We start from the raw sequence: 14501 nt of genomic DNA, 5'->3' as shown, positions 1-14501 counted from the left end.
CAAATAAAAWWAAAAAATGGCCAATTTGGGTGCAATCAATTAGCTTAATTTCTCAGAGATCAAATTATMTTGCAACAAAATAACGCTTCAGGAATGCTTATCTCATCGGTTTCTAACTACAGAAACGATTTCAGAACAATCTGAGAAGTGGTGGGTGTCATGACTTGCTGGAAGGACACGGAATGACCCTACATTGAGTGAGATACCGCAGTGCTGCTGACTGCATAGAATCTGACCTGCATCTTGCACTTGGCCTCCACTAGCTGTAGTTTGGTCTGGGCCAGCTCTAGCTCCAGTTCTCTGAGCTGGGCCTTCAGGGAGTCCTTCTCCTCATCCAGCTCACTGTCCCTGTTGTCTCTGCTGGGAGGGGGTATCTGCAGAGGACCTTCTTTACTGAACACCTCCCTGCAGCGCTCACACGCCATCACCTTACTCTGTAGGGAGAGAGYAGGAACACGCACAGTCAGTTACGCATTGTCGTCATAATGCCTACCGCTMTTCGTCATATTGTGTCATATCACAATCCTTTCTATGTTATTTCCCCACCCCCAGGAAGTCCATTGTTAAGGTCAGAGACATGAACAAGGCAGCAACTCGATAAAAACACAGATCACAAAAGCACAGCACACCAATAACACAAATAATGACATAGCTTCAAGTTTTAATGTCACATGCACAAGTACAGTGAAATGCCTTTCTTGACAGCTCTAACACCCAACAATGCAGTAATCAATAACAATGTCATTCTAGAAAATTAACAKGGTACAACAAAAACACACGAGATAGACAACTAAAATATTAGAATTAATATGGTGTCACATTACACACACACCATACTGTGTGCATCATTGCCTTGTACTACCTTGATGAMGTCCAGCTCCTCCTTGGTGACAGCGTGTTGCTTCTCCAGCCGGGTGCTGAGCTGAGAACAGATCTGAGGACACACACAGCAGGACAACCTTTACTGCAGGGGTATTCAACTGTTACCCTACAAGGTCMGGAGCCTGCTGCTTTTCTGTTCTACCTGATAATGAACAGTCCTTGATTAGAGGGGAACACTTTTTTTTTTTTTTTGGAACTGTGGAACTAACTGGCTTTGAGGTCCAGAGGTGACTTTGAAGGCTTTACTTGTTGCTTACTAAGCAAATACACATTAACGGGGCAGCTTCATTGACCTTTGAGATACACCTGAACACCATCAAATACAGAAGATTTATCTCAATTAAGATTGAATGGGACTTTTGGGACACTGTAGGATTAGGATTCATTGTATTGTCCCCAAAGGGGGAAATGTGTCTTGGACATTAAAAAGTGCTGCTGCTTCCACATAGAATATCACAGGTTAAACATACAAGCAACCGCCTGCACACCCACACGCCGTCGGTTAGGTCAGGGAAAGGCTGTGACTTGGTGGTCAGTCCCACAGGCTGAGTCAACGCATTACATGCGCTAACGGTAACGACAAAATGTCAAAGCAGGAAATCATACAATGGGTTTATCTGGGTCGGGGAAAAAAGCGAAGGCGACACGGCTAGAACGATGAGACGCTCGCCTCTCCTGCGTGACTCCGGATCCTACCTGTTTGTATTCAGTGATGATGACCGTGGTCTTCTTGATCTCCGACTCAGCTTTCTCCAGCTCTCTCCTGAACACCTCTTTGATCTGGACAGACAGGGCAYGAAGGCACATTGCTACTTGACATTCTGCAGACACCGGAGACTGATATTGGGAGACAATGTGACATAAACCAAGACCGACGAGAGTAACCTTTGTGTGAAGTGCCTCTTATCGTTTATACCTCATGAAAATGGTAACGACGGTATCATACTGATTTAATGTCTACGCGAAAGAGCATGTCGGTTTATATCTGTAGAAGAAGAAAGAAAATCWACCGTAACATTGATCATCCTCATCACCACAATTAAGACCTGGGAGATAAAAGAAGAAGAAGGCCTGCAGGTTTCACAGGAAGCCTCCACAGCTCTCGGGCAGTGGTCACCGAGCGATGGCGCTGGGGAGCTGCAGCCAAATGGTTGTCCTGATGAGCAGCGCTGAAGCTGGAACAACAGTCTGTACACTTGGCGGCTTATCAAGGGTTGCAAAATTTCCAGGAACCGTAGCAATTTAATTGTATTCAATTCTATATCTTCATTTATCTTCGTTTAGCCTGGTTGCCGGATCTGTTTCTGCTACAGCCAAGTTATTTTCCCCATTGTCATCATGAAAATATGACCATGCTGTTGTGATACTGCTGGCTTAAACAGAGACAGATCTGGAACACTGGTTAACCGTGTGAACGTGAGCTATATTACCTGTGCGGTTTCCTCCGCCTGCCTCCTCTTCTCCTCCTCCGTCTCCACCAGGCGCTGTTTGGTGCAGAGCAGCTCCTTGTTCAGCACGTCTGCCTTGTCCTCCACCTGGTCCAGGTCGGTCCGCAGGGCGATCTTACTGGTGACCAGCTCGTGGGCCAGGTCATCGTTCTCCTGCGTGCCAAAGACGCGATTGGGCTGGCTCCTGTAGACGACGGTTCTCCTCTCTGTGGAGCCACACACACACACACAACACAACCACACACACACACACACACACACACACACACAACACACACACAACACACACCCACACACACACACACACACACCACACACCACACACACACACACACACATAATGACTATGCACAGATATGGGAAAACACTTACACAACGTGTTCTTTCTGCAAACGTAGCGACAGTTCATTTGCTACACACAGAGCAAGCAGGCACACACACATACACACAGTACACAGCTAACGTTATGACCTTCATTTGAACTCCCTGCCTCTTATTGCACAACAACAACCACATCCCCGTTTAGTGCCATGGCACTAAAATGGTTTAGTGCCATTTCCCCCGACGCGTCAGTATTTGAACGAAGGCTTGTTCAAAGGTCCCTCAAATAGAACTGAGAAGGACCAACAACATCGATAGACAATATCCAAGCAAACCGTATAACCAGTTATCCGATGCAACAAACTGGCATACATTCAACGCCATTTCAAATAGAACAGGCAGGCTCACACGCAGGCAGGCAGGCACGCAGGCAGGCACAGAAAGTAATTGTTGCCCATAAAAAAGGGTCTTATGACCAGGACCATCGTGTTTGATTGTCAGCTTGTAAGTGGTCTCACATGACAATGATGGAGATGTTTCAGTTGTCATGGAGACCAAGCTGAGTCACCCGACCCAACCCCATCCTGTTCACGCCCTTCACGATTTGATGCATCTATGCTGAAACAAGAACGCTGCACTGTTTGCGCACAGAAAACCCGACAACAGGCAGTAAGCAGACAGGAGACTGAGCTAAGCTGCATAGACTTGGGAGTCTGCTTACCTTTTTCCTCTTACTGTGGTCTATCCAGAGTCACAACAATGACGATGCTGGGAACAAATACTACAGCAACACAGACACACACACTCYCACTCACAGGTCAGTTAGTTCATTCCACACCATCCTGCAAAACACCCCTCCCACTGGTCTCTGTCTCCTCTCACTTCCCTCCATCACACCCTTCCCTGTATCCGGTCCCTGTGTTTCACAGAGGCTGATGTGTTTAGGGGGACGAGGGACACATAGGAAACGTTATGAGACCTCCACRAAGTTAACACTGAAGTGAACAGTTGGGGCCTGTCCACATACTTTTCAAATGCATTCCCTACTTATTCTTTCTTTGAGGTCATCTCTGATCTGACATGGTTGAATTGGTTGTCTTCAGGGAGGGAAGGAAAGGATACATTTTCAAAAGGATCAGTGGCCTCTGTTCGTCTAACACAGCGGCAGGCTTCAAACGGATCCTAATTGATTTCATTACATGTCTTTCGTTATGAGGAATGAGGATGCTCAAACTCATGTGACTCAGGCTCTCTGGAAAGACGGCTTAGAATCTCATCCAACATGTTTCTTTACAAAATAAACTTTATTGTATTTTGTGTCGGGTAAGAACAAATAAAAATTCTGTGCTTTAGGCAGAACATTTTTCAAATCAGAATAGCATGAACGTAAACACAACGTGAGTCTTGCAGTAGGTACAACAKAATTCAACTGTAAGGTATCGTAAAAAYAAAATACAATATAAAAACTTCAGAAAAATGTACGGAAAAATAAAAAGCACTTAGGAACATGGTCCCAAACAACAATGAACTTGAAAACGTTTCAAACGTTTGTCAGTAATAATTGTAATGGCGGCGTAACTTTCGGCATTTGTGCTACACAAACAAACCCCTTGCCGAAATGCCCTGCTGTCCTTTCGTACGGGTGAACGTCGCAGAGTTGGTGAAAAAGATGAATAAGGGGCTGAAGGAGAGGTGAAACGGAAGCTAGCCTACATGACAGAGACATGACAACTACCGGGTCTGCCCATCGATTCACGCACTCAAAATATATGAACAGGTCTCTCTTTCAAAATAGARTCTTATGTCAATTAGACAAACCTGTATAAATAAAGGTTCAATAAATACATTTTTAAATGGTGAAGAATAACACTCAAAAAGCACACATGAAGTACTAAAAACGTGAAATAATATTCAAAGCATTACTGAAAATGAAAACAAACAAAAAAAGCACACAAACGAAACAGATATGCCTATAATTGTCATGTATCTGTCACATTCCGCCCTTGATACTGCCTTGACAAACTTTMTGACGTTGGCCCATTCGAATTGTCCAGGGCAGCAGGCCATTGGGGGTACGGGTTTTGCACAGCACATGCACAAAACATTAGCCTGGTCAAAAATACATCCAAGCCCGGTTGTAACAGCCACGGCCTAATTATAACTTCAATGTCCGTTTTTTRTCTCTCTCACATGAACAGTAATACTAAAATCAATCCCACATGGACACAACTCCACAGGTTTTCCTGACAAACAATGAGACGTCAGTTTCATTCACACATCACAGTCAGTTTCACTTCACAACTGGACGAGGTTTGCAGGCGATTCGGTTTCGTTACTCAGAATCGTCCTTATGAATAGAGGAAAGCCCTGAGACACATCTTTTCTCCTCCTCATCTTTGACCAGCACAAGTCTATGGCCTCCACTCATAACAAAAGTCTCTCTCCACTGAGTCTGTGTACGCCTCGCGTAGTCTGCCACGATCAGCGCAGTGTTCTACACAGACCTGAGCCGAGACTGGAGGGAGAGAGGGGGGGGAGAGAAAGTGGGTGGGACTGGGATCTACAGGGAAGGATATCAGCGTTTCCCCTAGATGTTGTTTCTTTAGGTAGGATACCAAAGACTTCTCGAAGGGTCATCTATACCTACAAACAAACCGTTTTCTGAGGTCCAATTCTTTAGGAGGTGTACAGTAACAGTAAGGGGGGAGGGCTCTGAAGTAAAACGAATAACACTAGCTATGGGAAACACCGGGGTAATTGTAGTGGCTGAACAGGGAGGAACTAGAAGTGAGGGCCCTAACCACTCATACAGGGTCAGATATCCGCCAAACAGGTGACGTCAGAATGGGAGGTAAGAGTAAACTGATCCTGGAGCAGTAGTTAAGATAACGGAGCAGTCTGTTTCTTACCTGGTAGCGGTTGATGGGGTCCTCCTGCTGCAGCTGGCTCTCTCTCAGGGTCTGGTACTCCTTCTCAAACTTCTTCAGCTTCTTGGTGGGCACCTGAAGGGGTGACAGGAGAAAAGCAGTGTTGGTGGATGGGGTTGTTATGAACTCAAACGAATAGTTGAATTGAAGAAACCTTATTGAAGTGTTTAAAGTGTAACGTCTTCGACCACAAGATGGTGACACTAACAAGACTAAAGGCCTGGGTTCAGTTACAATAACAATTCATCATTTTCTCCCTTACCCGAGGTAGGCTAAATCACTGATCTGTAAGTGACGGCATATATAAAGGATTAGTTTGCAATAAATGACTTTCTGCCGTCCAATTCCTTCAAGGAACAAAGGAAGCAAGGCTGTATTTTAAAGGAATTCAAACCGGGTACGGTTCTGTGTCTCCGAATGGATACAACAGCAGAGCTGTGGTTACAGTGAGCAGGGTGATCTGCTGATCCAGGGACCAACAGAACACCAAACTAGATTTGCTTCATTTGTATTCTTTTTTTTCGTTTCAACATGGAACAGAACAGTGGGCCCAGTTGAAACATTCTTCTTTGAACGGAATCAATGCACCCCTATCCGCTGCTTTTTCTAGGGAATTTTATAAACTGTAAGGCGCCTTTAGCCTTGGCACAAAATGGCTGCCGTCTGCATCTCATTAGTGCGGTTACCCTCTGAGGCATACCTAATGACCCTACTACTCCGTYCAGCGCACATTTACTTTGTGTACACCTGTTCATTTGAGGGATACCTAATGACCCTACTACTCCGTGCAGCACTTCAGCCTCTACCAGCAGAAGCACAAGCAACAAAGGAGATGAACAACACAGTAACAGAAGTATCATAAACACATTCCTTCAAAAAGCAGAAAGCAGTAACTGCCCTCTTCCTAATTGCAACACCTGAACACTGTTTTTTAAGGTAGGATACATTATACACCTGCACAGTGTACACAAGAGAACATGGCGACACATTTGGTCTCTGCCAGCCAGGCCCGTGCCGAAGGAAATTGTATTCTTCCGCTGTGCAGGGACTAGGGTTGCTCAGCCCTTGGCGTTTCCATGGTAGCTGCTGCTAGGATGTGGATTACAGGTCTGGGGCGTAAAGAGTCACAGAGGGGAGGGACTTTGTTCATGGATACGGCCACCAGATGCCCCTACAGAAGGGGGGGGGGGGGCACAGATCACCGGCTGAGACAGCCAAAGATAGGAGAAAAGAAAAGGAGAAAAGAAAGAGCGAGAGAGGGAGAAATGGGAGCTCTCTGTCTGAGATAGAGAGCAGACAGACAGACGAGAGGAAGAGATAGGAGCTCTCTGTCTGAGGTAGAGAGCAGACAGACAGACGAGAGGAAGAGATAGGAGCTCTCTGTCTGAGATAGAGAGCAGAGACAGACGAGAGGAAGAGATAGGAGCTCTCTGTCTGAGATAGAGAGCAGAGACAGACAAGAGGAAAGAGATAGGAGCTCTCTGTCTGAGATAGAGAGCAGACAGACAGACGAGAGGAAGAGATAGGAGCTCTCTGTCTGAGATTGCAGACAGACAGACGAGAGGAAGAGATAGGAGCTCTCTGTCTGAGATAGAGAGTCACGACAGACAGACGAAGGAAGAGATAGGAGCTCTCTGTCTGAGATAGAGAGCAGACAGACAGACGAGAGGAAGAGATAGGAGCTCTCTGGCTGAGAAAGAGAGAAGACAAAAAGAAAGGACGAGCAAAAGAGAAGTGGCAAGTACAGTAGCGAGAGAGAGCGTGATGGAGGGGGGCAAGAGAGAATTCGAGAGACGGATAAAGCGAGAGTAGGGACTGCATGAGTTTCCCATAGTTACTCAGTGACTGGAGTTGTCAAGCAGTTCTCAAGTGCACTCAGTTACACAATATAACAGTACACCCTATTGCTATCCTATTCCCTATTACAGACATTGTTATCGTCCTGTGTTTGTTCTTAGCCTGACAGAACGTTAGGCCCAGTGATTAACTCACACACCGGTTATTATATAATACATTATGACCCATTACCTGACAGACAGGTAAGAAACAAGAAAGTAATCCACAGAAAGATCTAAGCAGGCAAACCGGTTCTATGTTGTATTTGGTAGCTTAAAATGGGTACTGAATGTGTGTGGTTGATAAGACAGCACATCAGCATTGTTCAGGTGTGACGCCCTGCCAAGATAAGACAGAGACCAGCACGGAGAGAGAGGAGAGAAAAGGGAGACATTATCTGAAAGCAATACGAATAGGAGAGAGAGCGAGAGAAAGAGAAATAAAGAGATGTAGAACTAATGAAAGGACAGCGCTTAAATCTATTTAAAAAAAAGAGTATGCCACACAGAGGCTTGTCCGGATGTTCTACACACYCAAAATGCTTTTTTAGATTACCACAGTAATATTTAGGTATTTATTTGATTTCTAKAAATGTTTTGCTGTTTTTGTTGATGGCGTTATCTCACTTCGCTATAGCAACAGTGGCCTCATCATTCAAGACATTAGAGCTTATCTGACTATGAGTAGCCCAACTGTCTCTTGAGGGGGGGGGGGGTGTGAAGTTCCTTGCAGAAATGACTTGAAGAGTACTAGCCAAAAAACAAAATGATACTAAAAGCTTCCGTTCCCCCCTTACATATTTGCCATGGGATTATTAGATGACACATACRAACATATGGAACCTTCTCAAAAACAAAATCCCTCTCTCACCCGTCGTTTTCTCTCACACTCATGTTTCCCCTCTCTCGCTCAGTCATATCTGACCACAGACAGCCTTGAAAGTGGCAGAAGACAACACTATTTCACCCTCACTTTTTTCACGATGACAACTTCAGACCCAAAAAACACAGTTGAAATAACCCTCTAATGTWGCTGACTATAGATAATTCAAGCATCATCCAGACTAATATCGCCATCTCTGAAGTAGCTTTCTGTCTAGCCATACAAAACGTATTTACAAGGCATGATTATATTCCCAATGATAAAATATACTCCTAATGCTAAKATATGCCATACAAAATATATTCCCACGGCTATAATATCCCATACATTAAATACATAAAATATATCCAATTCAAAATGATGTCAAGCTAAATATATTGGCGGCAGTGACAGCAAGAACCATCCAGCTGCAGATTWGTTGACGAAGCCCTGGTCCGCGAATTGCAAAGCACATGCGTGTGTGTCTCAAATTGGATTTTTGCATCTCAGTTGGAATGTGCATGAGCAACCTGAACTTTCGATGTGTTACAGGGCGTCAGTGTGCTACACACATACCAGTTGACGCATTGGCTCTGGTCCAGGGCGTTATGTTAGTTGGAAAAGTAGGGCCTTCCAAGTGGCGCAGTGGTCTAAGGCACTGCATCGCAGTTCTAGCTGTGCCGCTAGAGGTCCTGGTTTGAGTCCAGGCTCTGTCGCAGCCGGCCGCGACCGGGAGACCCATGGGGGGCGSGCAATTGACCCAGCGTCGTCCGGGTTAGGGGAGGGTTTGGCCGGCAGGGATGTTCTTCTTCTCTCCCGAGTCCATACGGGAGTTGCAGCGATGGGACAAGACTAACTACCAATTGGATACCACGAAATTGGGAAGAAAAGGGGTAACAAAATTTTATTTAAAAAAATACATTGGAAAAATAAGCTAATTTAGTTTTGATATTTTTTTTTATATAATGTTAATGCCAAAAATCCCTACAACCAAACAACCACTGTTGCTTGTGCTTTAGCTGTCACCTGCTAGCAGAGCCAGTAGTAGCCTAGTGGCTAGCTGGTAGTGCTAGCTAGCGGATAGCTAGAAATGCTAGTAAGCTAGTGGCTAGCTAGTAACGCTAGCGGCTAGCTAGTAACGCTAGCAAGCAAGCTAGTAACGCTAGCAAGCTAGCTAGTAACGCTAGCAAGCAAGCTAGTAACGATAGCAGCTAGCTAATAGTGCTAACTAGTGACTTCAAAGTATTCCTACCCCTTAACTTTTTCCACATTTTGTTGTGTTARAAAGTCAGATTTAAATAGATTTGTCATGTTTGTCATACACAAAATACTTTAATGTCAAAGTGGAATAATAATTCTAAAATATATTTTAACTGTATGGAAAATAAAACAAATGTATCTTAATTAGATAAATATTCAATATTCAATACATGTTATGAATCACCTTTGGCAGTGATTACAGCTGTGAGTCTTTCTGGGTAAGTCTCTAAGAGCTTTGCACACCTGGATTGTACAATATTGGTTGTTGATCATTGCTAGACAGCCATTTTCAAGTCTTGACATCTATTTTCAAGACAATTTAAGTCAAAACTGTAACTAGGCACTTGGGAACATTCAATGTAGTCTTGGTAAGCAACGCCATCGCATATTTGGCCTGGTCCTTTAGGTAATTGTCCTGCTGAAAGGTGAAAACGGCCTGCTCCTTGCCGATGACAAGCATACCCATAACATGATGCAGCCACCACAATGCTTGAAAACACGAAGAGTGGTACTCAGTGATGTGTTGTGTTGGATTTGCCCCAAACATAATGCTTTGTATTGAGGACAAAAAGTTAATTTATTTGCCAATGTTTTTGCAGTATTACTTTAGTGCCTTATTGCAAACAGGATGCATGCTTTGGAATATTTGTATTCCGTACAGGCTTCCTTCTTTTCACTCTGTCATTTATGTTAGTATTGTGGAGTACAATGTTGTTGATCCATCCTCAGTTATCTCCGATCACATTAATTAAACTGTTTTAAAGTCACCATTGGCCTCATGGTGAAATCTCTGAGCGGTTAGGAAGGGTTCRTGTATCTTTGTAGTGACTGGGCATATTTGTACACCATCCAAAGTGTAATTAATAACTGCACCATTCTCAAAAGGGATATTCAACGTCTGCTTTCTTTTTTACCKATCTACCAATAGGTGCCCTTCTTTGCAAGGCATTGGATAACCTGTCTTTGTGGTRGAATCTGTGCTTGAAATTCACAGCTCGACATTACAAATAATTGTATGTGTGCGGTACATCGACGGGGAAGTCATCTAAAAATCAGGTTAAATACTATTATTGCACACAGAGTGAGTACATGCAACTTACGTGACTTGTTAAGCACATTTCCAATGATTTAGGCTTGCCAATACAAAATAGTTGAATACTTGACTCWAGACATTTCAGCTTTTCATTTTTTAATTTCTAAACATTCCTAAAAACATAATTCCACTTTGACATTATGGGGTAGTGTGTGTAGATGAGTGACACAAAATCTCAATTGAATCCATTTTAAATTAAGGCTGTAACACAACAAAATGTGGAAAAAGTCAAGGGGTGTGAATACTTTCTGAAGGCTCTGTAGGTAGCAGCTAGTACTACTAGCAAAGACACTGATAACTAACCTTTTTGTCTGCGCTACTAGCTAGCCGCTAGCTAATAACTTCTAAATCTAAATGCAATTTCACCACCCATGCAGTTGGTGGTGGTAARGCACCATCCTCTCTTGCACCATTTGACATCCTGTCTCATCTTGTATGTCTCGCAGCTTCTGTGGCGTGAGAAAGTATCTGCTGGAACCAGACCCTATTGGTTGCAGCTGGGGCTATGTAGCACAATGAGAACCAAAATAAACTAGGGCTGGGTCAATGGCATAGTGCCCCATAGGGACACAACCTAAGTGTAAGCTAACCTTGACCCACTGACGAAATAGGCCAGAGTTCATGAGAGGCTCAGCTCTCCAGAGATATCCTAACCTATGTACAAGCATGGTTCTAGAGCCACTCCTTACCCGGACAGAGCTGGAACCTGTAGGCACACAACAGTTAGAGATTACAGACCAATGTTATTTTCCTGTCCAATACTATACCCTCACAGTATACACAGTATGTGGATGTTTCAGGGCACACTATCGCTCATATGTACACCAAGACATGGCGTGCACATTCACTAACACGTCAGAGTTGGGCTAAATTCCAATTCCGACCATTTCAAATGCATTGAAATTCAATTCAGACATTTGTAAAAATCACCCTCGCTTTGGATTTTAGTTGATSAACTGACCCGAGCCGATGTGAAACACATGCTCTTTACCTGAGCCGAGCACAGTATTCTCTGCTATAGGCCTGACAGACTGTGTGCACTGGGGAAAATAGGCTAACTGTTGCATAATGGTGCCTAACCTGGCTGAAAACATTTTGATATCAAAATGACTGTCACTGCACTAGTTTAGGATTAAAAAACGGCCAAGTTAGGAAAACTGGGTTGTGTTTGAATTCGATGACCAGACAAACACACAAGAARGAAGATATACATGTGTTWATCGCAATTCAACGGCTCAGACACGAGACGTATGTMGCAGGGTCTACAGGAAATCACGGAGTACAAAAAGAAAACCAGCCATGTCACYGACACRGACYTACTGCTTACAGACAAACTAAACACCTTKTTTGCCCGCTTTGAGGACAATACAGTGCCTTTGTCGKAGCCCGCTAACAAGGACTGCACCTCCCCCCTTCTCCTTCTCTGTGGCTGACGCGAGCAAGACATCAGACTGTTAAACAGCAATCACTAACTCAGAGAGGCTGCTGCCTACATTAAGACCCAATCACTGGCCATTTAAATGGGGGCGGCAGGTAGCCTAGTGGTTAGAGKGTTGGACTAGTAATCGAAAGGTTGCAAGATCGAATCCGCGAGCTGACAAGGTAAAAATCTGTCGTTCTGAACAAGGCAGTTAACCCACTGTTCCTAGGCCGTCATTGAAAATAAGAATTTGTTCTTAACTGACTTGCCTAGTTAAATAAAGGTACAATTAAATAATAAATGGATCACTAGTCACTTTAAATAATGTATACATACCTTACATTACTCATATCATAAGTATATGCCGCTCATCCATATATTTATATGTACATATTCTCATTCACCCCTTTAGATTTGTGTGTATTAGATTGTTGTTGGGGAATTGTCAGATTACTTGTTAGATATTACTGCACTGTCGGAACTAGAAGCACAAGTATTTCGCTACACTCGCATTAACATCTGCTAACCATGTGTACGTGACCAATACAATTTGATTTGACATGCTGGGTGAAGAATAAGGTCTCCTTTGAGTCTGAAAATAACTCTGTAATTGAAACAATCTGACAATTGTAATTTGGTTAGCATCCTGAAATTTAGCTGACTGGAGAGAGGGAAAAGACTACTAGCAGTACACACTGAACCACTGAAATACACTGAGTATACCAAACACTAGGAACACCTCAAATTGAGTTGCACCCCCTTTTGCCCTCAGAACAGCCTCAATTTGTCGGGCATGAAGGTTCCACCGGGATGCTGGCCCATSTTGACTCCAATGCTTCCAGCAGTRGTGGGAAGTTGGCTGGATGTCCTTTCGGTGGTGTACCATTCTTTATACACACGGAATACTGTTGAGTMRGAAAAACCCAGCTGCGCCTGGCGCCTAGTACCATAACCCAGTCAAAGGCACTTAAATATTTTGTCTTGCCAATTCACCCTCAATGGCACACACACAATCCATGTCTCAATTGTCTCAAGGCTTAGCAATCTTTTTTTCTATAACCTGTCAGTAAGGGATCATCGATTTCACCTGGATTCACCTGGTCAGTCTATGTCATGGAAAGAACAGGTGTTTTTAATGTTTTGTATACTCAGTGTGTATCTARAATTACAATGCAAATTCAAACTGCATTTCAGTGCATCAACTCATACCAGGGTTTCCGTTAGCTGGTAAATTCTGGCTTTTGGCCGATAAAATAAATTAAGAGTCGATAAATAAAATTGTAGCTGGCCAAATTGTCCAAGGCTACCTARCATACACCCAGATCTCGCGCTTCAGTACCATTCTCTCACTCCTTGTGCGCTGTCTTACGTGCATGCGCTGGCTGCTAAGGCAAGAGAGAGAGAGCGAGTGGAGCCTTGGCTACTGTCGATTGCGAAAATGGAGGCCTTTTTAATTGAAGTAAAACGAAAGTTAGAAAGTATGCCTATAGTGAAAAGCCTAAAAATGGGTTGTCGTTCATATGGACAATTCTTACTATTGTAATGGATTAAGATGAGAAGAACATTGACGCGGCCAAATGCAGGCTACTGTTAAACTCGCTATTCAGGTAGGATGCAATTTTGTAACTTTCAGTTATGAATTTTTTCGCATTTAGAAACATTTGTTTTATCATTATTCTTATTATTGTATATCATTGTTAGCCTACTTATTAATCAAAACCAGTTCTTTAAATATGCAAAACCTGGTGTGATTAATTCTGTTGAGTCATTTTCATTGGCTAAATTGAGTTTGATCTTTGTGTGCTCCGTATTTAGTTTAAATTAAATAAATGTCCTCATCCTATCGCTGTCATGTGTTAGATACGGTAGAAACTAGCCTTGATTGGTAATTGCTGCAATATAACTTAATCAAAACTTTTGGGAATATTTAAACCAGTMCACAAGTGTTTTGTTTCATTCTGWTGAGCCATTTTCTTTGGCCAAATTAAGTTCCGACTGTAATGTTGTGTCTGCCGCAATATAATATCATGTTTGCATTTCCCCAATGGCTTGACTTACTTTTGATATTACCCAAAAGTTCAGAAATGTTTGTGAAGGTTTGGTGTGGCTGTAAGCCTATTATTCTGCAGGCCTATGATATAAAGGCTGTGCGCACTGGCGCTCCAAATGACTCCGACATTTGAACTTGAGGTGAGGAAGAACGTTTTAGGCCTACCAGAGCTCCTCCTATAATCTACAAAAAATAATGCTTAGCTMTACAAAAAGATATTAGGATCGAAAATGAACTATTTAACCTCCTGTACGCCTATCTCTCTATAGCAGACACAGTAGCCTATCTTACAAGGATAAAGAAATATATGTTGGTGTTGTAGCATGCCACAGGCACATTTCTATTACTCTCTCCCTGGGGCTAGGCCTAAGCTTCTCTTACACTTGTTAAAATATTAATACCA

At 43.3% G+C, this 14501-nt stretch overlaps 1 protein-coding gene across 1 annotated transcript in view; it reads right to left on the bottom strand.

The window, feature by feature from the left end:
- The window catches only part of LOC111975913 (rab GTPase-activating protein 1-like), a 179181-nt gene that overhangs the window by 3270 nt on the left and 161410 nt on the right, over positions 1-14501 (bottom strand). Inside the window, 7 exon segments of the mRNA XM_070447710.1 lie at positions 237-434; positions 863-934; positions 1579-1662; positions 2313-2492; positions 2494-2536; positions 5156-5166; positions 5561-5653. Of these exon segments, the coding sequence (XP_070303811.1) occupies positions 237-434; positions 863-934; positions 1579-1662; positions 2313-2492; positions 2494-2536; positions 5156-5166; positions 5561-5653 (681 nt within the window).

The sequence above is a fragment of the Salvelinus sp. IW2-2015 genome, linkage group LG16, assembly GCF_002910315.2.
Source record: "Salvelinus sp. IW2-2015 linkage group LG16, ASM291031v2, whole genome shotgun sequence".
NCBI lineage: Eukaryota > Metazoa > Chordata > Actinopteri > Salmoniformes > Salmonidae > Salvelinus > Salvelinus sp. IW2-2015.
This window is presented reverse-complemented; position numbering and strand designations above follow the sequence as displayed.